This window comes from Panthera uncia (assembly GCF_023721935.1).
Source record: "Panthera uncia isolate 11264 chromosome B2 unlocalized genomic scaffold, Puncia_PCG_1.0 HiC_scaffold_24, whole genome shotgun sequence".
NCBI classification, from domain to species: Eukaryota; Metazoa; Chordata; class Mammalia; order Carnivora; family Felidae; genus Panthera; species Panthera uncia.
In genome coordinates, this window is record NW_026057580.1 from 35020582 (window position 1) to 35045989 (window position 25408).

A 25408-nucleotide genomic window follows, 5' to 3' on the forward strand; every position below is an offset into this window, starting at 1 on the left:
TTATTTGTTTGTGTCCTTGCCCTCAGAACCACCTGTCATTGACCACATTACTATGTTGGTAATGATGATGATATTCAACAGCATTCTTACAACAAATAATTTTGGAATGCCTCTATTTCCAATGTGATATTAAAAGTGAGGTAAAAGAATATATTATTCAAACAATACTGTACAATTTGATAATGCTTGAGTGTCTTCAATGCAGTTTATACACAGTACTTCATTTGTTACTGCTAGGAACTCTCTCAGAAGGACCAGAAGTATGTTATTATGCTCACTGTGTTCCACCGTAATGAGAAGTAGAAGGTTGTTTACCTAACATTCTCTAGGCAGTGTCAAACCAAGCCTCAAACTCAGCTCTGATCCTTGTCCTGCTGCTCTACCATACCATAATTCTAAGATAATACTCTTGCTTCCTCATAAGGTAAAAAATGGACAATTGGATTTGAATGTGTAGTTGCTATGTTTTTTTCATTCAGGTTTTGTGGGGTAAGATCAGATGAAGGTCCAGATTGGTGGGCACATGGAAGCGCCATCATTTCCTGACCCTGACTTACACTGAGTAATGATAACGTATGATGTTATATACTATTATGTGGCGTTGGTGGGAAATCTACATGGGATGATTTGTAAAATTCCAGGAAAAGTGTTGTGATGCTACCAGTTTCTTCTCCATTGTCTTCCAAAATTCTCCAATAACTCTGTCCTTTGAGTGAATATACTAAAGGTTCCTACACAATATAGCCATTATCTATTTCTAACACATTTATCTAATTTCCAACACATTTATTCATATATACAGTAAATGTATATTGAGTACCTATTATGTGCCAGATAATTTTCTAGGAACTAGAGGTACATCAGTGCATAAAATGAACCAAGTGCTGGCCTTCACAGAGATTTTCATTGTTGTCATTGATACTATTATGGATTAGCTTCAGCTCAAATCTGGAAATTTTGAGGACCTTGGAAAATCATAGTGTATAAGTAGTTGATGGGGGAAGATGGGGTCCTATCCTTAGAGAATAGGCCTAGGATAAGTGCCTGGTAGAAAAGACGTGGACACCTGGAATTTGGGTATCATGAAAACATGCTAGGCAGAGGTTGGACCTGCCACAGTGGGAAAAGAAGTTTTTCTTGAAAATGTATACATAAATATCTCCCGTGGGGCCTAGCAGTCATTCTGGAGGTGAGTGGAGAAATTAGCCATAAAAATCTCAATGCATCAGCATGTATCTCTCAGGTATCTCTGAAACAGCTGAAGTGTCCCAGCTAATGTCAGCTGAGTTTATTGTTTCTTCAGGTTGGCTACATGGATGTGACCTAGGTTGGGCTTCACAAGAGGTTGACTTCAAGCTACAGGTTGGGTCCAGATTTGTTTCATATGTCTCAGGCTTGTCTCATGGTAATGGTAATTCAAGAGAGCAAGCCCTAATGTGCAAATGCATAACATTTCAAGGCCTTCCTTTTTACATCTCAGTCTGCTAACATCCTGTTGCCAAAGCAAGTCACAGGGCAAAGCCCAAAAGCAGAGGCAGGAAATACACTTTGGTTACCATGATGCTAAAGCAAGTGGCATAGCTCAAACCAGTAAAAAGAAATGGAGAAGTGGTATAGGAGTGAGGGAATGAATGTTTTTGAACAATAATTTAATCAACTGCAGAGCAGAAAAGAACTTTAAGGGCAGAGAAGTGGATCCACTGATGTAAAATTGTGTATGAAAGCATGTTAACATTTTGACTTATTTCTCATTATTTTTTCCATTATTTCATACCCTTCCATTACTACTATTCTTTTTCCTTTCAAAGTCAGTTTTTCCCCTAAATATAAAAACATACTTACTTCCTAGAATAAAGGTACATTGAAATAGTTTAGTGACTTCAAGCTGACTATTCCGGATTCTCAAACCTTTTAGGGCTGAGTTTTCAATGAGGAAGAATGCCAAAGTAGCTGCACCTGCTCTTCTATTGAGATCATTGGGTTGCAGTAGCTCTAATAAAGATATAGAATTGCAGCTTTGAAACTATATTCATGCTTCTCCTCAACCAAATAGAGTGAAGTCACAGCACTACACTTTTTACAACATTGCCTTTAGTGTCTTAAACTGTTTATGCCTATAGAAGATATAGACATTTTGGGATATTGCGATGGCTGACTTTCGCTTAATTATGTATTTTTAAAAAAATAAGAATTGATGTGATTTTCATGACTTTCTGCATTTTTCAGTATTTTCTAATAAAAGTAAGTTTTAAAGCTTTTTGATGTAGGATTTATCTCTTAGAAATTGCAACTAATGCTCAGAATTTCTTAGAAAATAAATGTCATAAGGCATATGGCATAAGTTATATTTTCAGTTCTACATAAAATGTAGACAGTCTTTCAAAATACCAGTTGTAGGATTTTTTCCAGCCATAAATGCTGGTACTGTTCTTAAGTAATATTTTGTGTGAAATAGTGGAAGCAAATTTACCTTTTAAATAATCTACATATAATTTATTGACAGGTAATGTTTTAAACATATGGCACTATGGTTTGTCCTTTTCCTGAACTCTATTTTACAAGCTCCTTTAAGTTCTATATGTATATGTAATCATTCAACTTGATGAAAAATATTCCTACAAAAATAAATTTCTTAGCTTTAATGGTGTTTATATTTATCCTTTTGATTCTGACAAGGTATAAAGGAATAAATTGTTCACCCTGAAAAGATGTATTAATTGTTTGACTTCCATAGTGGTTTATTGGAATTATTGTTTTCCAAAGCACATTAAATTATATTCTACTTGAATGAAAGATGACATATTCTTAAAGTATGAGACTTGTGCCTTCTTTCTTTCTTTGAATAGTTATTTTTCCTATTTATTTTTTACTTTTTAAGATACAATTTACATACAATACAATGTATAAATCTGAAGTGTTCAGCTTGATGAATACTGACAATTGTATATACCCATGTCACCACAACTTAAAACAAGGTATAAAACATAAACATTCCCATTATCTCTCCACTCCCTCCCCACCCAGAGGCAACTACTTTCTGAGTTTTGTCACCATTGATTAATTACTTTTACCTCTTTTTGAACTTTATAAAAATTGAATCATGCAATAAGAACTCTATGTCTGATTTCTTTGCCCAACAAAATATTTTTGAGATTCATTCATTCACTCGCACTGTTGCACACATCAGGAGTACATTCTGTTGTATGAATGTTCTTTTCAAACACATGGGTTGTTTCCAGTTTAGATTACAAATAAGGCTACTGTGAATATTCTTGTAAAAGTCATTTTGTAGACATAAGTTTTCACTTTTCCTGAGTAAATACCTACAAATAGATCTTTGGTTCATAGGATAGGTTGCTTTTTCATTGATTTATAAGAATTCTTTATATATTCTGGATTTAAACCCTGTATTATGTGTTGCATGTATAAGATATATAATGTAAATATTTTCTATCAATGTGACCTGCATATTTATGATTTTAATAGTGTCCTTTGGGGGAATATTTTTCTCTTTTGATGAAGCAAAATATTTAAATTTTTATCATTGGTGAAGGATAAATAAGTTTTAACTGTGCAGTGTCAAAACCTAAAATATTATTTTCAAAGTAATGAGGTCATTTTCAGTTAAATAGCAATAAAATTATGGGTAATTTGAATAGACTAAGACAGTCTTGTCAATGTCACATCTTTTTAGTTGATTTACTACTTAATTTCATACATAAGAGAAAAAATAGAAAAAATTTTAATAAGGTAACTGTGGTTTTAGAGAAAATGTCTCATTACCTCTTGTAATTTCTCTGTAGGTAAAATAACTGTACAGTTATTCGCTAGAAAAAGAAATATATAAAATGTGTTTTTGAACAATGAATATATTGACTTTATTGTATTTCCTCTTTACTCTGAGGGTGACAGTTATAGTCTACCTACTGCAGTGATTACGTTTTGATTCCTCATACATCTAACTTGGGGATTTCAGAGAAGTACATTAGGATTTCTATGCCTTTTTGGTTATTTCTCTTAAAATTTACATAAATATATTCATTGTTACCAGCGCAAAAAGCCAACCAATCGACAATAAAAAAACTCTAGGCTTTTTTGCACTAAGAATTATTAGTTTAAGTCAAAATCTATGCCTTTAATGAGTTTATATTGGATGCTTAGTCATGAAATAATTTATTAAGTACCTCGTGTGGGTCATCTCTCTGTGAAATTAATATATGGGAATGGAGAAAATATGTACCCTTAAACTGTTTGTCACTTGGCAGATGAACTTTCTAAGAGTTGTGTGATATATTTATTCAGTGTACCATAATGTGAAGTAGTTGCCTATGTTCAGAAAAAGTACTAATGCTTTTAGAATAAGCAGTAGCCAATTGAAAATATTTCCTACTGAAATGTGAAGAGCCATATTTGCTATTCTATGTTATCATCTAAAATATTTTACCAAATATACTAAAATATTATATCCCTTAGAGAATGAATATTTCTCATGTTGCATTTACTAAGTGTCACTTCATCATTTCCCAAACTGAATGCTATTCCTTGGAAAATAATACATATTATGCTTCTGTTTTAGTAGTGAATAATGAACACTACCATTTTGAAGATTCTGAAAATCTATTTAGTGGAAGAAACCTGCTTAACCTGTTTAACTTCATGCTTCCCAAATTTATTTGACCGCGAAACCATTTTCTTTTCTTTATGTGAGATAACACTTAATTCCTATGGAATGTTTCCATGAAACATTATATATGTATATGTGTGTGTATATATATATATATACATATATATATATATATATGTATATATGTATATGTATATATGTATATGTATATATATATACACACACACACACACACACACACATATACATACATAAGTATATATATGTAAATGTGTGTATATACACATATATACCAGGGTATACCCTGTAAAGCATATTAGCTTCTTTAAACTTAAGAAAAATTGAGTCTTTTAATTTTTTCTTATAAGTCTTTTAAGACTTTAAGGTTAAGTCTTTAACCTTTTTCTTTCTATGATTATGCTTTGCTTTTCTCAAAAGGATTTCAACATAAAACATTAGTAAAATAGAAATTTAAACTTATAACCAAGAAAGAGGTGATATTGTAAACATACTTACCATATCAACAGCATTGTTATAACAAGCTTTAAGTTTTTCTCTGAACTTGCTTGGAACCTTGACAAAAAGAAATCATGGTAGGTGTTTGGAACAAACAAAGAATGACATTTTCCTTGGTGCTAAATTTTGAAAACAAATATTGCGGGATGGATGTGGAGTTTTATAGAAAGGACTCAAGCTGATGTAATAGACAGTGACTTCACCAGTAATTTCTAGTAAAGGCAGATACCGACTTCATACAGCTGTTTCTTGTATCAACCGGTCATAAAAGCTGAAGGCATAACATTAAAATGCAGTAAGGAAGAGCTGTTTTACGAGGGACTATGATAATGTGGTCCAAGTTATTGAGACTTCTTGTGGTTTATTTAGCTTCCTCGAAGGAAAGGACTCAGACTGTCCTGTGGAATGAATGAATGGCTCATTCTTCATCATTACTTCACTTCCCAAACACCTATCTGGACATATTAGAACTACCCAGGGAAATTAATCATTTGAAAATCCCTGGACCCAAACTGCAGCTCTATAAGTCTGGGCCAGCACTGAAGAACTTTGTCCCTTTAAAAACCTCTTTTAGATAATTCTAATACATGACCATGTTTGGAAGCCACTCATCGATGATTGCCCTTGAATATCACTTCTGTCAGTTGGCCTTTTTCTATGACCTGGCTACTAGAGAGACCATTAGAGTTTGTATTCCTTCCTGTGGATCTAGAGTGAAAATACTGCACAACAGATGGAGTTGACTTTTAAGAGAGTTGTTAACCAAAAGAAGTGCAGCAACTACAGAATACATGCCTAATGAGAAATGACTGAGGGGCTAATGAGAAAGAGAAGTGAAGTGAAGGTAAAGGGAACACAAGATCACTGAATTCAAATATATGGGGAGATTGTCTCTGTAAAAGGCAGCAAATTGGTTCTATACAGCTTTTTAAGGGCTGAGATAGGACTGATGTGTGGAAGTTACATTAAGGTAGATAGATATCAGTAGACATTTAAAAATGTCCAGCAGTCAGAAACCTTGAACAGAATTAGCTGTCATAAGACTAGTGAATTCTCTGTGACTTTAGGTTTCCTACAGCAGAAACATGAATACTATAGAAGTTGGGGACTTGGATAGAAGGGATGACAAATTTCAGTCTTAGAGTTTGAAAATCTCTATTTTTTTTTTAAATATTCATGGATCTGTAAATAAGAGGTATATATCAAGTGAACCCTAGGAGTGACTAGCTGAAACTGTGGAAGTGATGCTGAAGAGCGAGGTGAACATTGAACATTAGTTATATATGATAATGTAATTAAAATTATTCTATGACCTTTGAGAACACAAAGTGACATTATAGAATACATATACATTAAAAGTATAATAGAGTTTTGTTTTGTTTTTAATTTTTTTTATTTGAGTAGGTTTAGCACACAGTGTTAGATTAGTTTCAGGTGTACAACTTAGAGATTTGACAAGTTTATACATTAAGTGATGTTCACCACAAATATAGCTACCATCTGTCCCATTGCATTCCTATTACAATATCAGTGACTGTATTCCTTATGCTTTTTATTCCCATGACTTACTCATTCCATACTGGAGGCCTGTATTTCCTTCTTCCCTCATCCATTTTGCCCAACACTCAACTGCCCTCCCCTCTGGCAACTATTGGTTTGTTCTTTGTATTTATAGTTCTAATTCTGCTCTTTGTTTGTTTATTCATTTTCTTAGATTCTGTTTATTAGCAGAAACATATGGTATTTGTCTTTCTCAGTCTGACTTATTTCACTTAGCATAATACTCTCTAGGTTCATCCATGTTGTCTCAAATGGCACAATCTCATCACTTTTATGGCTGTGTAATATTCTCTGTGTGTGTATATATACCACTATACGCACACGCGCGCGCGCACACACACACACACACACACACCATATTTTCATTATCCACTCATCTATTGATAGACTCTTATGTTGCTTCCATGTCTTGGCTATTGTAAACAATGCTACAATAACCATAGGATGCGTATGTCTTTTTAAGTTAGTGTTTTCATTTTCCCTGGGTAAATAGCCAATAGGGGATTATTGGATCATATGGTATTTTTTATTTTTAATTTTTTTGAGGAACCTCCATACTGCTTTCCACAGTTGTCATACCAATTTACATTCCCACCAACAATGTGCAAGGGTTTCTTTTTCTTGACATACTTGCAAACACCTGTTGTTTCTTGTCTTCTTGATTTTAGCCAGTATAACAGGCATGAGTTGATATCACACTATGGGTTTTGATTTGCATTTCCCTGATGATTAGTGATGTTGAGCATCTTTTCATGCGTGTGTCTGTATGTCTTTTTTGGAAAAATATATACGCATATCCTCTGCCCCTTTTTAATTGGATTGTTTAGGGTTTTTTTTTGGTGGTGAGTTGTATACATTATTTAAATGTTTTGTATATTAACATATTATCAGCTATGTCATTTGCAAATATCTGCTACCATTTAGTATGTTGTCTTTTTGCTTTTGTTGCCCTTGCCTTAGGAGATATATCTAGAAAAACACTATAGCTGATATCAGAGCAATTGCTGCCTCTTTTCTTCCAGGATTTTTATGGTTTCATGTCTCACATTTAGGTTTGTAATCCATTTTGAATTTATTTTTGTGTATAGTGTTAGAAAGTAGTCCACTTTCATTCTTTCACACGTAGCTGATAACAGACTAGAGCTTTTTTCTTCAAAATAAAAATATTTATATTTAATATTTTTAGGTAAATGTCATCCTTACTTGCATTATTAATCTAGATTTCTACACTTTTTACTTATATTTGAAGGTATTTGTTATATTACAAAAGGAATAATTTAAGCAATTTCAAGGAAATGAATTTATGTTCAAATAGAATTCAGCTTGTGGAACAGAATACTGTTGCAACTTACACAGGGCTTTGTAAATGCCATGTCAAGTAGTTACCTTTTCTGCCTACACTTGGGGTTGTTGTGAGTATCATATGAGTTAATACATATAAAGAGCTTAAAAGAGTTCATGTAATGCTCAAAAATGTCACTTATTATTACCATCATCACTGATGACCAGACCGACTTGATTTCAGGTTGGGATCATAGCACTTGGCATGGTGTATGGCATAGAACACATTTCCTATAAGTACTTGTTCATTTATCCCAGAGATGTCATAATCATCAGGGCTTTCCAACTGGGGCTTTGGGACATGCCTCCATTTCATGTCCTAATACTAAAGCAGACATTTCTTGAACTTCCTCCCAGTAGTTGAGCTGCAGCTATTAAACAAAGTTTCTCTTGCCTATATAAGGACCCACTTTTTATAAGTTACTGGTGAAGGATTAATGAGAGTTCTTAGCCTGAAAGGCTTCCTGGAGTTTAGTACATTTCAGTTGAATTTTGAAAGAACTAAAAATTAATGGAGAGGGAAAGAAGGCAGATAATTTTGAGTGAAAAAAAAAAATGGCATATGGAATGGAGATTAAAATGACAAAATTATGTTCTAAAAATTTGAGATAGATATACCTGACTTGGGAAATGGGCTATGTTAGAAATTAAGAGGAAAAGATTAGTGAATGGGGGAATTTGTTGAAGAAATAGCCTGGAACTGGTAGCTATATATGTATTTGATAGGGTGGGGAATGCGAGCCCTTTTGCAGAATCTGTGAGTAGGAGCAAAATGGAACTTGAGGAAGACTACTCAAGCAGTTCGTTCAAGAGAGAAAATGAATCTGGAAGTAGTATACAAAAATAAGAAAGGGAAATTTCAAGAGATTCTTCAAAGGAATAGAGGACTTAATGGTTTATTGTCCATTAAGGAAAGTGATAATGATAATGGCATCAAGATCATGAACATCAGTAATAGGAAGGTTTGATTAATTCCTACATAGAATTTGGGAGTTGTTTAAGTTTGACAGGAGGAGGAATATTGAGTTTGGTATTTTAGTCTGTTTAAACTTGATTTTAGAAAGGTATTTAAGTAGATACAGATTTAAGATCTGATAGATAATGGGAGGTAAAGTCTGGAAATGGCAATTCACAAATCATCACCCATTTGAAGCCACAAGAATGGCAGTCCTAGCAAGTCAAGAGAGAGAGCAGAGGGTTTAGAGAATGTTTATCCTTGTCAATAAGGAGTAAGAAATCATATTCACTGGATTATCTTTCCAAATATCATACCTTTCATCAGTATTGTGGTTTCCTGACAGAATAAAGAAATACAATTTACAACAAAAAATGAATGCTATATATATATTTTAATATAGTACTTTAACATTTATTCATAAGTAATAGCCCACATACAACATATCTTCCTATCTGGCTCCATTTTCTAACTTTCTAGGCAGGTGAATCAGTTGAGAAAATGTTACAATTAATTGAAAGCAATGCCTGAAATATTTCATTAATCCTTTTCCAAGTTTCATTTTCCCATTTTATTTTATCTATTTAAAATCCACTTAAATACCACCAAGGAACCATTATGGACCTCTTAGTAGATATTTACTTAACTATCTGGCTCCCCGATGAGGAAAGAGAATGAATGCTTGTGGAAAAAAGGCATACTTAGATACATAGAACTACCCTAAAATCATTATTCAAAGAGCTATGGTTTTGTGTTACAAATAAAGAGCAAAAAAAAAATTGAGTTGTAAGAAAGCTCTGGCAATAATCTTTACAAATACCATTTAGCTCTCTCAACTACGAAATTGTATTCTTCTTCTTCTTCTTCTTCTTCTTCTTCTTCTTCTTCCTCTTCCTCTTCCTCTTCCTCTTCCTCTTCCTCTTCCTCTTCTTTTTTTTCCAAATTGCATTCTTTACTCTGGATATTTAGACTGTAGATAACCATTACCTGACAACTATCTGTTATTCTTCTACAGCACTGAAATATGGCATGGAGATGTGTGTGAAGGGTTGAAACTTGAAATAATCACTATTGTATGCCTCTTGCTAAAACTTGAATGATAATGAGATAGTTTATTTGCTCAAAACCAAGTAATTCATTGATAACATAGATTTTTTATGATGAATTGAGCCTCCTGAAAAGAAATTGTGGTATTTCACAAATAAATGTGTAACTTGGGTCATGCCAAATGCAATATTGACATATGATCAGGTGCCATGACTAATAACATATGGAATTCTTAGCACAGCTGCTAGCCCACTGTAGGCACTCAGAAATTTTAGCTGATACTATTCACTGTTATTTCTCTGTTTTGTTATTGTGTAGTTTTCATATCTAAGAATGTTTACATTTATTGAAATTCATCTTGTTTTGCTGAGTTGCTTTTTTAAATTAATCAGGACAATTTTTAGTTACATTTTCTCTTTGAGAGTGCTACTATTCTTGTTTAACTTGATGTTATTGCTGACTGAACAGTCTCTCTCATCCCATTCAAGTCAGTGATTGTTAAAGATGGGAGAGACCATACTCAACCAGGCTTGGGACAGAGCCAGCAAGTTCAGACTAGTGGTTCTCCATCAGGCTGTCAGACACATGTAAGTTAGCTGTGAGCAGTATTAGGAACTATTCATTAATGAAATTGAACTAAAAGCTGACAACAGTTTCCTCTTTAGGATAGCTTTTTTTTAGGTCCAGGATTATACCCCCAATGCTCTCATTCTCATTCACTTTTAGACCTATATGCTTTCTTTCATAGAAAAGAAATAGGTGGGACTTTTGTTTGTGAAACTGGAGCCCACGGCGATGTGTTCCACACAGAAGCACTGTCACAAGTGCCAGAAGAACATAACAGGCTGACTTTACTGATCCAAACTATGTTCTTTCCGTCACTTGAGAAAATTAGATATTATTTAAGTTTTTGTGATGTTGTTCTTATTTGCTGTGGGTTGTCAGTCCCAGGTGAGTTTTTGTTGCTGTTGTCATTGTTTCATTTTTGTTTCCTTAAAACTCACTCTAAATCTAAAAGACTAAGTCCTCTGAACAGGCTTCAGATGTGTTTACCTAAATAGCTTGAACAGAGCTGGGTTAGTGAGAAAGAGAGGTAGAGTTAGCAACATTGCAGACTGCCCCACCTAGGTCTGCTCTGGGTGCTTACTGAGGAAAGCTGGATGCTCAAGGAGAAGCAAAAAGAGGTCCCTCTATGCCTATACTCAACAGGCAAAAGCAGAAACTGCCCACTTACTCTTGCTTTTAAGACACGGTGATCCTCCTCCCTACTGAAAACAAACTCTTGGTGGATGATGGTTGAGAGGAAAGAGCTCCTCCCTCAAACATTCCTCCCTACTCCAGGCACCCGGAAGGAGTGGGGAAGCTTTAAGCAGAACTTTCTGCCTCTAATAAGCTTAATTCGAATAAGAAAAGAGGTGAAGAGATGATTTTCCCCTCTCCAAGACCTTTACAAAATCAATCTGATGGAGCATTATCCTTCAGGAATCTTTTCTGCAGAAAATGGAGATGGCAGTTATGTTCAAATGAAAGGTGACATTTTGGGAACAAATCCCCTACCTGTTTGTTCTATGCCATCCCTCTTCCTCTCCCCAGCAACTTTGCTTTCTCACTAAATTCTGTCCTTTCTCTTGTCCTTCCTGTCTCTTTTCTTCTCTCCTTCCTTCCTCTCCTCACCCTCCTCCCTACCTGTACCTTTAACTACTTCCTTTTCCCTAGGCCAATTCCCTTGCCTAGAATCTTGCCTCTGAGTATGAAAAAAACATCTTTCCCTTCATTACTCCTCTTTTTTCAAGTCAGCTTTTGTCTCCATTTGCACTAATTATCTACATTCTCTCTCTGCACTTTCACATCACCCCTTGTCCTATTGACCCATCATAATTCCACTTGTGCCCCATCTCTTTTTACTCCTGGAGAGTTCAAAACATGATTTCAGGACTCCTCTTTGATGCCTCTGCTGCATTGACCATGTTAATTGCTTCCTACTTGTGGAAATTCCTTACTTCTTATTAGATGGATTTCCCCTCCTCTGGGGAATGAATGAAGTTCTCTCTTTCAGGTTTAGTGGAAGGAAAATTTCTGGTACTTTTGATTTTTCTTTTAAAGTCATTTTGTTTTTCAGGCAGCAGGTGGCTTTTGGAGAATGTACACAGGTTAATAAGTAGAAGAGTGTACATGGGACAGTGTGGGGGGGGGATGAGAACAGATATAAATCCATAGATATGTATAATATTTCAACAATTGGTGAATGAAAAAAAGAAACTAATTATGTTAACAGAAAATAGTAGCATGGATAAAAGGGGATTAAGTGGTCATATTGCCAAAATGTTGGAAACAATATTAGGAAACAAAATTAGCCTTTACAGACATAAGGACTAATAAACAGGTTTAAATAATTCAGAAGACCTGGACTTGGTTTTTTTACCTATCATTTTCTTTTTTATCAGTCTTTGAAAAATCTGTTTGCCTAAAATTTGGAATCATCCATTAACCTCTGTAGTGAATCTTTATCTTGTTATCACCTTGATTTTAGAATTCTACACTTTTTTGTCTGGTTTTGTGAATAAGTTCCTGGCCTTTTCAGGAAAGGTTCAGCAACCTTCATCAGTCATTGTGAAAAATGTCCAGCTGGTTTCCCTTTTCATTAGGAACCTGCTTCTTCTGTCCTCCTGTCTTTTTTTTAAAATAAAAATTACTCCAATGTAGCTTCTGAGGATTCCCTGAATGCACATCAGAGGTATAACAGGCCCTGATGATTTGTGATTAGTACATCTGGATTTTCAAGAAAAATACCAACATTCACTCTCTCCTTCTGGTGTAGAAGTTTTACTGTTTCGTCTTCATCTTATGGGTAACAGTCATCATACTCATTTGTTCATGGTTAAGTTGACATGAATATGCAATTTTTAAAAACTCACTTTTTAAAGTAATATTTTTCAGCTTTTTCTCTTTTAGTATTTGTGAGTGGAAATGAGATCACTGTGGAAGGCCTCCTTTGAAAAATATATTTGAAGAGATTTTTATCAATTGTATTATGTTTCTTTTGAAAATGAATTTTTAAAAATCTCTTTAGCTTTCTTGATTCTTTTTCCTTTATAAACTCGTAATATATGCCAGATGGCTTGTCTTGCTGTTCACATTCCATAGTGTTGCCATTGGTCTTAAGGTCACTCTACATTTCTAATTTAACCAACCTGACTGCCTGTGTTAATGTCAGGAGGCTGCTTGCAATGATGGAAAGGACATCAACTTTGATACCAAATAGACCTTGATAAAAATCTTGGCTTCTTAAAATATCAATATTTGCCATTCCTATTGAAAAATAATTTAATCTCTTGGATGTACAGTTTCTTCATCTGTCAAATGGGACAATCAAATCTCTTTTTTGGGGTAGATATCTTGAAGATTGAATAAGATATGCTGCTTGGATTTGGTACATAATTGGTGTTAAATGAACACAAGTACTTGTTATTTTCCCACCCTGTTTAGAAAAATCAGAAGAAAAAGAGATTAATTTTCTCTCTTTACTATTAAAAGATTGCCTCATATACAAATATTTTATTTGATAAAATATCAGTACACTAGATGTTAAATTGTATCTTCCTGGTTTGAGCAATGGCTTGACATTAAAGAGTCTTTTCCACTAAGTAAGTTATATGGTGAGAAATACCTATTTTCTTGTTCAGAAAGAGAATGAAACTTAGTCAAACTGTATGAAAACACATTAGCGAAGTTATTCAAGTCACAAAACCTATTGGCCATAAATCAATTTATATTCTGTAAATATTTTATAGAATTGCTGTAATCTTGCAAAAAAGTGTTACCTAGAATCTATCCTAAATCACTATATTTTAGAGTCTTAAAATTAGTCAAGTTTGAAACCCACAGCTTTTGTCCTTTTTATGTTATTCATTCATGTAACAATTATGTATTGAGTGACTATTACATCGGACACTATTCTAGGTTCTTGGCATATGTCAAGGAACCAAAGAGACCAGGATGCCTCCTCTTGAGCAGTTCATATTTTAGCAGTGGGAGGCAGTAAATTTTAGTAAGTAGTAGAGCAAGTAAAGGGCATTGGACGTATATGAGTGTGGTGGCTGTGGGAAAGCAGATTATAGTGGTGCGTAAAATAATCAGAATAGGAACCATCAAAAACTGACATTTGAGCAAAGTCTTGAAAAAGGTAAGGAGGTTAGTCTGCCAATATCAGGAAATAACATTCCAGATGGAAGGAAAGGTTGGTTGGTTGAAAGGGACCCAAAATAAGATCATGTCTGGTGTGTCTGAGGAAAACCAGCCAGTATGGTTGGAGTGGAATGAGCAAGGAGGGAGGAAGGAAGCAGTAGGAGATGAACTCTGAGAGTTATAGGAGGCCACATTATATTCTGAGGACTCTGGCAATTTATTGTGAGTAAACTGGGGAACCACTGTAGAATTTTTGAGCACAGCAGTCATGATCTGATTTATCTTTAAAAAAGAGTCACTCTGGCTATTGTGTTAAGAATAGACTATAGGATAAGGGCAAGGGTAAATGCTGGGCAGTCAGTTAAAAGTCTTGTGGGAATGCAAGTAAATGGTGATAAGGTCTCAAGACAGGGTAGCAATAATGGAGGAGATAAAAAATGGTCAGACTCTGGATAGAAATTGAAAATAGAACCAATCTGATAGATTGGACACAAAGTGTTAAGAGAAAAGAGGAGTAAAGTCTAAAGTTTTTGGCTTCAATTGCTAGAGAAATGTATTTGCAATCAGCCTAGATGGAGATGGCTGCTGGAGAATCCTTGTTTCTATATATATTTTAATTAGTGATCTGCAAATCAGGAGATTATGTATTAAAAAAAATTCATTTTCTCAATCTTATGTTATTTTAACTGGCTCTAAGATTTCTTATGACAAATGCAGAGTAGTACAAAAACACTTGGGGAGTAAGCACAAATACAGTTTTTCCCCAGACACTTTGAATGTACTAATCTCCACTGATGATTGGAGAAATCTCAGTAAAATTCAAAAAACAAGAAATTGAGAACAGAAATGTAAACATGCCATATCTATTTGACAGCTTAGTGCACAGTAACTAGTTTCCTGACATTAGCCATGAAAGATAAAACAATTTAGATGACTTTCAAGTTGAAATAAAGTTTCATAAAGTAGTGTTTTGTGTGTGTGTGTGTGTGTGTGTGTGTGTGTGTGTTTTGCAGGTGGGTGAAGGGGGTGAGTAGTGATTACAGGAACCAACATTGAAACTCAAAATAGAGAAAGTAATTATGTAAATTATGTTTTTTGAAGGCATTTTAGATTTTTAACTCACATACTCTGAGTATCTGGAAGCACATTTAGTTCCTGTTTAGAAAGATGAAAGTCTTACCATAACCTCATCGACAGGTTTGTGGCAGTTTGAGTTTCTCCCGTGTGTATGTGCAGGAAGAGTAGACGTGGTTGAGTGGGCAGTTGGCAGACATTCATCGCATTGATTGCAGTCATTCATAAAACCCAGCAGTGCTGAGGGCGGAGTCAGGAGAAGCGGTCCCCTGAGGTGGTTGCAGAATGTCTCATTTGCATAAATCTGCAGTAATGCTTGATGATGAAGGTATGCTCACTTGCAGTTTGAAGACTGTGTAGAATCCATGTCTGATAAATCTCTGAGGAATTAAAGACAGTTGCAAAGAATAAGAGGTCAAACCCCTTGAACTCCTAGTCTGTTGATCCATAACGATTCTGGGAAGTCAGCACTTTGGCAGGGTTTGTGGCCTCCTTATGTCTGGCTGAAGGAATAAATCATATGTAGAGGAAAAGACTTAATTGCTACAACATATTGAAATAGTGTTGTGTTTGTTGTGTTTCTTAAAGTATGAGGAGGTCTGTATTATTATAAGTTTAATGCCTAGGAGATAATAGAAAGTGCTGGTACTAAACAGTTTCTACATATTAGAACCGTCAAAACTATTAACAGTTTACCCCTCCAAACTGTGATATGCCAGACACAACAATTCCAATTATGATTTTAAAGAAATGTTAATCCAAAAAAGAAATGTTAATCCACACAGGCTACCAAAAATCTTATAAGCATATTATATTTTTTATGTACCTTTTTTTTTAATGTTTATTTTTGAGAGAGAGAGAGAGACAGAGTGTGAGCAGGGGAGGAGCAGAGAGGGTGGGAGACAAGAATCTGAAGCAGGCTTCAGGTTCTGAGCTGACAGCACAGAGCCCGATGCGGGACTTGAACCCACAAACTGTGAGATCATGACTTAAGCCAAAGTCAGATGCTTAACCAACCGAGCCACCCAGGCACCCCTATTTTTTTCTATGTCTCTTATGAATGTATCTGAGCATAGGGGTTTTTTAAAAAATCTTTTTTTTCTTATATCTAAAAAAACTTCACTAAAAACATGCCAAATTACAAAATGTAGGAATATAGGGGCTCCTGGGTGGCTCAGCTGGTTGGGTGTCCAACTTCGGCTCAGGTCATGATCTCACAGTTTGTGAATTCAAGCCCCGCATCTGGCTCTGTGCTGACAGCTCAGAGACTGGAGCCTGCTTTAGATTCTGTGTGTGTGTGTGTGTGTGTGTGTATCTCTCTTTCTCTCTCTCTCTCTCTGCTCCTCCCTGCTAAAGGTCTGTGTCTCTCTGTTTCTAAAAATGAATAAACATTAAAAAAATATAGGAATATATATTACCATAGTTTAGAATCCCATCAGATTGGTTGAATAATTAGCAATCTGAAATAGTTTTTCCCTCTGAAAACACAGATTCAGTAGCCAGCTATATCACTGTAGTCCTGTGGTCAGAATACATGTTAGTATGAAAAATATGTTGTTTATCTGCTTTTTAAAAATTAATTTAAGTGTATTAATTAAGTATATTCAAAATTATATCTCAGTTGTAAATACTAAATGTTTTTAGTGTGATATATTTGTTTTCATTATTTAATATTTAAAGTTCAGAAATTCAAATAAAGTTTTATTTGAAAGATTATATAGTTTTACAGACAGAAGCAGTGTGTCAGCTATTGTGCTTTTACACCAAAACCACTGGTTATTTGAAATTAGTTGAGAATTTTCATACTCAGATGTGGTCTTTCACTCAGATTTAAAAAAAAAAGTTTTACTTGGAAACCTATCTTTAGTGCTAGCTGATAGTCCACATTTATTACAAAAAGAGTTACTTAAAAGCATATCTAAGGAAAACTGTAATTAAAGTAGCTGATTTATTTTATTTCAAAATTTTGTATTAATACCTGAAACTTTAGAGAAAAAAAAGAAATGAACTAAGACAGAAGGTTGCATATGGTTTCTCATAGATATAATTCTTCAAAATTTTTTCCAAAGTTGGTGATATTTCCAATATTTTAACAAACCAGTGCATGTAGATTAAATATGCTAAATGTACTATTTTTACTTGAGTGAGAATTTCTAAAGATTTTCCAGTGCGATGAAATGTAACTTCCTGAGCATTGTACTTTGTATAAGTTAGACTAACATTTCAGAGCTCAGAAATCCCAGGACATTATTTCTTCCTAACAAGTACCTTCCTGAATATTCCCTTAACCCTGATGCCTAAGGGGATTTTTTCTTCCATGAAACCAGAACAAGAACAGAAGGCTTTGTGGTTCCTGTGGATGTTTTTGACTCCTCTCTTGACCAGTCCATTAAGAGTTTGGCATCAGTTCTTGAAAAATGCCACATTTCTTTACTTTTATCCTAGGAAGGAAGTATACTGAGGCTTTGAAATGGTACCACTTTCTTTTCTCATCACGTTACATATTGATTTCTAAGTCTTACTTGATCTTGTTTGGAATGAGCAGTATATGTGTGTGCACGTTTCTGTGCGTTGTGTCCACGTTTCCCTGTATCATTTCTTTCAGAAGTGGAGAATTTTGCCATGCAGCTTTTAGCTCTGGGAAAAGTTTATCTGCCACTGCCTCATCAGCGATCCACTTCTGGAATAACATGACTGGCCTTAAAAATTAGTAGTGTAGTCAAACCTCCCAGAAGCCTTTATGGAAGTTGTGAAGAACGAGACTCAAATTTGAGAATGTTGGGTCCTGAGGGGCTTTCCCATCTAGCAAAGTCTAAGATGTGGTGTCTCAGCTCTATAACCAAGCATTCCCTATTAAAAGCAATATTTTTAAAGCTTTTGGGGTGAAGGGATATCTGAGCCATCCAAGTACAGCCTCAGATGGGGTGTTTTTGGATTTCTGCCAATGAATCCCTTCAATGCTCAGTATGCCCTGTTAATAGGGTGAGAGCATCTTCTGCTGCCCTTTAGAGCTCTGTTATATTGTCTGTCCTCTGCATTTATGTATCCTGTAATGGAGGACTCAAGACACAAAGACCTTTTATATATTTTTCACATTGTAGAGGTATTTTCTCTATGTATTGTGTACACACACACACACACACACACACACACAAATACTTTATATATGAACATTTCCTTCTAAGTCTTTCTCTTAATTAACTTGAAGGGGATTTTGAGCATAGAGAATATCTTCAGTCCTGTTCGATCTCTTTTTGATAAAGGAAAAAACCTGTGTGGTAAGGAATAGCATGAAACAGGAGTCCATATCTTTTAGTAAAATAGCCAAAGCCACAGAAAATCCTGCCCATATTTTAACATATCAACACAACAGCTGTTCATATTTTTAAGCTTTCAGATGTCATCACATGGTGAAGCCAAAGCTTTCAGTAGCATTTCTTCTATGGGGAAAACTGCTGACAATCGTTGTATTGGTGCTAAAAGGAAAATCAAATAAGGAGGCTAGCACAGATTTTATTTGGGTACAACTGAGCTCTTGAAAGTCTGAGTCAAAAATACCCAACTCTAAGGGCTTTTCCAGGGCCTCCAGGTTAATATAGAAGGGGCTTACAAAGATTTTCCATTAGACTGTGTTTTTAGTACCGTGTTTAATTTCCAGATGTGTTCTACCCTTTTTATAATTAATAGTGCGTTGTGCTGTCTATCATGCGCCCCAGGTGTGTTGTCAGGGACATGGCGAAGCCTGCTGCCTGCAAAACACCAAGAAATGCTGAAAGCCAGCCCCACCAACCTACACCGTGAGTATGGCATTAGTTTTATTGACTGAAAATGTCGTCTCTTACACAGATCACTGGTTACGGATTTATTAATTCACATTGCATGTGGGAGTAAGATACTCTGACTACTCGTGTATGTGTAATAAAAAGGCTATATTGAATCAGATAAAATTATCTGGAAACATGAGCTCTGTATTAAGTACCTTTGTTAAGTGATGTTTCTAATGCCATATTGGAAGCATAAAACTAATTAGAGGAAAGGGACACACTTTTAGGGGTTCTAGGGTGGCAGAAATTCTGTACCTTTTGGATTTAGAATGTGTGTGAGCTGGAGCCTAGGATTTTAGGGACATAGGAAGGCAAGGTGCAGACAGGGAAGGAGCCTGCAAGTAAGGGAGGTAGTCCACTACCCACCCTCACCGTATTACTTAAAGGCACGGACAATCTAAAAGAGCAGATTGTCCATCTAGTTTCATTTTTATTATTGCAAACTCAAGTGTAGATATTAGTGAAGAGTTAAATGACCAACACAAAAGGGAAGCAGGAAGTAGAGAGGAAGCCAAATAAGTAAATTCTGAGTTGTGAACATGGATTTTGATGAGATAAAATGTCAATAGCTTTAAAATTCTGCAGAGTAACAGGATATATTCAGTCTTCTGAATAGAATTATGCTTTTAGTAAGAAAAATTAAACATTCCCTTAACATGTCTCAGCAGCGGCAATACTCTGCAGAACAGCCATTACAGCCAAGTAGTTACTATTGGTTTTTATCAAATACCTTTGAAGAAATGTGTCCTAAGAGTGATTTTCTATAGATTTCTTTAGCTGAGAAGTCTTTGAAGTAAACCAAAATAAAGTGATAAAATTGTAGAGAGTAAGAAGATACATAAATTTTTGTTTAATTCTGTTGCTATGAAAAGTTTGTATTAACATTGGCAAAGACTAAAATTAAATAAAACATTTAAATGCTTATAGTTTATATATTACATTCAGTCACAAATCATTTAAAATTATTTGTGTTTTAGGAAAGGAAATTTTGGTGAATAAATTTCAAGAGGCCCAATAGATCAATTATAGATTTTATCTCAATAAGTATGCTTGAATATCACCTTCTACATTTAATCAGTACTTTTCAAGGAATAAAAATAATTTGGATTTAAATGTAGTAAAACACGACTTGTTTTGAAATTGTACATTGAAAAAAAGTTGGAAGAAGTACTCTTAATGATATTGCCATGTTTTTTTTTCTATAAATGTTTCTGCTTTAAAACCATTTTCCTGCTGATGGAACTTTCCTTAAGAATTCATGGAAGCTTATGAGCCCTGCTTCCTATCTTATGTTCTAGGCATTACAAAATGTTTTACTTTATATTAGGATTATATTAGAATTCAAGCTATTCCTGGGAAAGTTCTTTGGGGAATTAATATTGATTTTAAAATTTATATTCCACATATTGAGGTTCCATTTTAATTGATCCCACTAATTTTAATGTCTGTTTTAAATTGGAATTATTAGAATCATAACAGCAATTGTTGTACTTCCCAACAAGATTTTAGATAATTTTCTTTACTTTGTTTTTAGTTTCCATAGACTTAAGAGTTGTAGAAATCCATCGTAATTTATATTTCACCTAGTGGAACTTTCCTGGTGGTCCTTCTGAGTATAGTAGCCAAGAAGAAGCAACTGTAGTCCCTTTGAATCCTCTATTTTGACAACCTCTTTGTTTACCTGAACTTTTCAAATTAAAATAGTGAACCTCTCTTTAGGTAAATTGAAAAATTTAAAGTTTGCAATCCATTCCTTATCCTGCTGATTCTCTATAGTGTGTTTGTAATTTGAGCTCTCCATATCCACACGTGTGCCTATCTAGGTTGATAAGAAAAGGCAATAATAAACAGCGGGGAGGGGCAGGGAAATTAAGGATGGCTTTAGCCTGCAGGTGAGTGTTTTTAAATTTGTGAGTCACTACCTATCACTGGATCTGAAAATCAATAAAGGCTACTTTTTTGTTTGTTTGTTTTAATTTGAATGGAATAGAAGAGATTAGAAAAATCCAAGAAAGCATCCTAGGTTAATATTATAGCATGAGATTAGATTTCTGTGTATGATAACTGGGTAAAAATATAAAATGTAACACACACTATAGTTATAAGGATGCACTAATGGGTTTTAATTGGGAGAGTGGCTTAGTCAGATTTGCATTATATGTATGTGTGTAGGTATATAAAATATGTATTACTTTGACAGAAGTGAGCAAAATGGAATATGAGTGTGATGTGGGCAAAACTAGGAATAAGCAAGTCAATTAACAGACAGTTGTAATAGTCCAAAGAAAGATAATGATAAGCCTTTGACCTATAGGAGTGGCAGAAGGTGTGGGAAGGAAACATCTCAAGAGCTAAGTAAGGAGTCACATTGGCAGTGCTTGATTGTCAATTGAATATGGTTTTGTAAAGAAAGAATTTAGAGGGACTGTCATATCAATTGTTTGGTAATTAAGGTCCACTGACTGAAAAGTAGAATTAAAGAAGCTAAGTAGGTCTAGGTAGGTAAGCAGTGAGGAGTTTGGATTTTGATATAATGATTTTGTGGTACTTGTGCTATAGGTCTATAGGTCCAAGAAATAGTTGGGTATATGAACCTGAAATAGTTAAATGGAAAAGTAGATGACATCACCAAAATATATATAGTTACAAGAAAATAGCATAGGGAGCCCTAGGTAAAATTAGTGCATAATGAATGGGTAAAGGAAAAGGATCCCATGACTCAGCTGAGAAATAAAGAAATAGAAGAACCAGAAGCCAAGGTAGTAGAGGGGCTCAAGGGGAATCTCCAGTAGTATCAAATACAGCAGAAAATCAGTTAATGACTTCAGAGATAAAAAAAATATCCTTTGAATTGTCCATATAGAAGTAAGTCATTGGTGGCATTTGTTACAGCAGTTTTAATATATACGTGGGTGGAATTACTCTATTTCAATAGTTGTGAGAAGGAAATGAGAAGTCAGGAAAGGAAATGGTGATTGTACATGACTTTTTCAAAATGCTTGACTGTGTAGGAAAAGAGTGGTAGGTAGACAGGAAGTAGGGTGGCTATACTTATGTTACTTGGTGCATTCTATTTTGCAAATCTTGATTGATGGATACACATATCAATATACTTTATATTTTTGATAACTGTGTATAAACTATCCAAAGATTCTTTTTTAGTTATTAGTAAAATGTCACTTAGTCATATTTTAGACATGCTGCATAAGTTGTCATCAGTTAATCAAAGTAACAAATGTATCAAAAATAATGGTGAAGTTCAACAAATTGAGTTCCTCAAGTGTAAGTATAAATGAGACAGAACGCCTGTCTCTTATTAAGGGTTTTCTCTCAAGTTGGAGGTGGCAGTTACATAATCAAATAAATTATAATACTACATGATGAGTGAAATATGTTAAAAAATGATTTATTCTGTTTGGGGTTGTTGGGGTCAAGGAAGGATTTAAGAGCCTGCAATAGTTAATATGGATTTTGAAAGATGGATAGTTCAGTAAGTAGGCAGTTTTGGAATACAGTTTTCCAGACGGAGAGAACAGTTGCCCAAGGCCCAAAACACCAGGTGGTGCTGGGGTAATTTAAAACATGTGCTCAATACTGGAACCTGAGCACATGTGTGTATATGTATTTGTGTGTTATGTGGTTGTGTGGGTGGATAGGAATTCATATGTGTAGGGGTGAGTGTGGGTTTTGTGTGTAAAAGAGAAGACAGAAAGGAGGTAGGAAGTGGTGCATCAAAATCTCTGGAGAACAGGACATTTGTCTAACTTGGAAAAAGTAAATAATTAATTGTGCCTTCTCTTAGGTTTTATTTTTAATACTGTATTTTGAAATTTGACATACCATTAAGGGTTTTTGAGTTTTTCAAAGTGATTATGGATTTAAAAAGTCTGAGGAACTCTTGTGTACACATCAATATCTGTCCTAGGTGTTAGCAGGAATAAGTAGGAGAGGTAGGAGGTAGGGCAGATTTGAGGAAATTTTCCAGGTAGTATAATTAGAGTATAGTGATTCTTTAGATATAGTAATAAAACAAAGATGAGAGGAGATAACTCACTTTAGTTCAAGAGATTAGGTGAATGTGATAAAATTAAGAACAGAGTTAATTTAGGCATGAAAGCAAGTTTAGATTTGGCATTAGACTTATGTATTAGTAGACAAAGATCTCTCCAATTGAAACATTCAGAAGACAGTTGGCTATTTGTATCTCAAACTCAGGAGAGGGTTAGATGAGATATACTAATTTGTGAGCAATTACTTTATAATAAAAACCATTAGGACAACTGAAATAGCATGGAGAGAAAGTATAGAGTTGTAAGGAAAGACTGCAATCAGCAGTGTAGAGGGTATCAACTGTACTGCAACAAAGAGCAGAGGAATTAAGTAAATTATGAAAGATCATGCAAGAACAAACTTGTCCCAGTTTTCCTGGAACTATCCATGCTTTAGTACCGAAAGTCCCATGTCCTGGAAATCCCCCAAACTTACCCCCCAGTCCTTGGAAAATTGGAATGGTTGGTCACACTAGAAATGAAGTTGGAATTTGCAAGTAAAAATCCAGAAAATGAGTGTATAAAGGGAAATGTACAAAGGGAAAAAAAATGCTTAGACAATGTTTGTGTTATCAGGTGGAAGGTGACATTATCAGGAATAAGTTGAATCCATAGAGGTACATGTATCATAATTCAGTCTTTCTTGTTTTGCTTTGTCTTTGTTGGTGATTGCCTACTTTTTAAAATGAACATATAATTCACGTACCATATATACAATTCACCTTTCAAGGTGTGCAATTTAGTGGTTTTCACAAAATTGTGCAATTGTCACTTCTTTGTAATTTGAGAAACTTTGATCATCCCAAAAAGAAAACTTCTATCCATTAGTAGTCATTTTCCTATTCTCTTTAAAACTCAGTTCCTAGCATTCTCAATGGATTTGCCCCTTCTGGAAATTTCATATAAATGGAATCATACGATATATGGACTATTTATGACTGGCTTTACCATTTAGCATGATATTTTCAAGATTCATCCATGTTATACATGTGTCAATACTTCATTTTTCTTATTGCCAAATAATACTCCTTTGTATGTATATACCACATTTTTGTTTATCCGACCATCATTTAAGTGGACCTTTGGATTGTTTCCAATATTTAAGCTATTATGTATAAAGCTGCTCTTAACATTTATGTATAATTTTTTGAGTAGACATATATTTTCAGTTCTCTTGAGTATAAACCTATGAATGAAATTGCTGAGTCATGTGGCAGCTGTATGTGTACATTTTTTAGGAATTGTCAAACTGGATTTCAAATCAGCTACACCATTTTACGTTGCTACCAGCAATGTAAAAGAATTCCAATTTCTCTACATCTTTGCCAACACTTGAGATTGTTAGTCTTTTTTTGTTATAGCCATTCTTGTGAGTGTGAATTGTATGAATGGGTTATCTTCTTGTAATTTTGATTTGATTTCTATAATGAATAATGATGTTGAGTATCTTTTCATGTGCTCATTGATTATATTTCGCTTCTTTGGAGAAATGTTGATCAAAATCTTTTGTCCATTTTTAATTGAGTTATTTGTCTTTATTGAGTTGTAAGAGTTCTTTATATGTAATGGATACCACATCCTCATCAGATAAATGATTTGCAAATATTTTCTCCCATTTAGTGAGCTGTCTTTTTATTTTCTTGATAGTACCTTGAAGCACAGGTTTTTTAATTTGATGAAGTTCAAGTGATCTATCTTTCCTTTAGTTACTCATGCTTTTGTTGTTATAGCTAAGAAACTATTGTGAAATCCCAAACTCCTTCTTCTTAGGGTTTTATAGATTTAGTTCTTATATTTAGGTCTTTAATCCATTTTGAGTTACTTTTTGTATATGGTGTGAGGTAGGGATCCAATTTCATTCTCTGGTACATTGGATATCTAGTTGTCAAAAAGTGGTTATAGCAGACATACATATCTTGTTCCTTATCCTAGGAAGAAAGCCTTAATTTCCCTATTAAATATGATGTTAGTTGTGGAGTGTCAGTAGATGTTTTTTTTAAATTAGGTTTTGGAAGTTTCTTTCCATTTCTAGTATGTCGAGTGTTCATGTCATAAAAGGATATTGGATTTTCTCAAACGCTTTTTCTGCATTTATTGAGATGGTAATGTGCTTTTTGTCCTTTATTTTATTAACATGGTGTACTGCTTTGATTTTCATATGTTGAGCCAATCTTGCATTACTGGAATAAATCCTATTTGGTTATCCATTTTACATATTTCTTTATTTGATTTG

The 25408-nt window shown here is 34.5% G+C and overlaps 1 protein-coding gene across 4 annotated transcripts in view; it reads left to right on the forward strand.

Moving 5' to 3' along the window:
* The window catches only part of RIMS1 (regulating synaptic membrane exocytosis 1), a 487006-nt gene that overhangs the window by 60345 nt on the left and 401253 nt on the right, over nucleotides 1-25408 (forward strand). For 3 of the 4 annotated variants that reach the window (XM_049652868.1, XM_049652870.1, XM_049652871.1), the window contains exon 2: nucleotides 19019-19099. The exons of the other annotated variant lie outside the window; for it this stretch is intronic. In XM_049652868.1, coding sequence (XP_049508825.1) covers nucleotides 19019-19099 — 81 coding nt within the window. The remainder of the gene's footprint in view (nucleotides 1-19018; nucleotides 19100-25408) is intronic. 4 annotated transcript variants of the gene reach the window in all.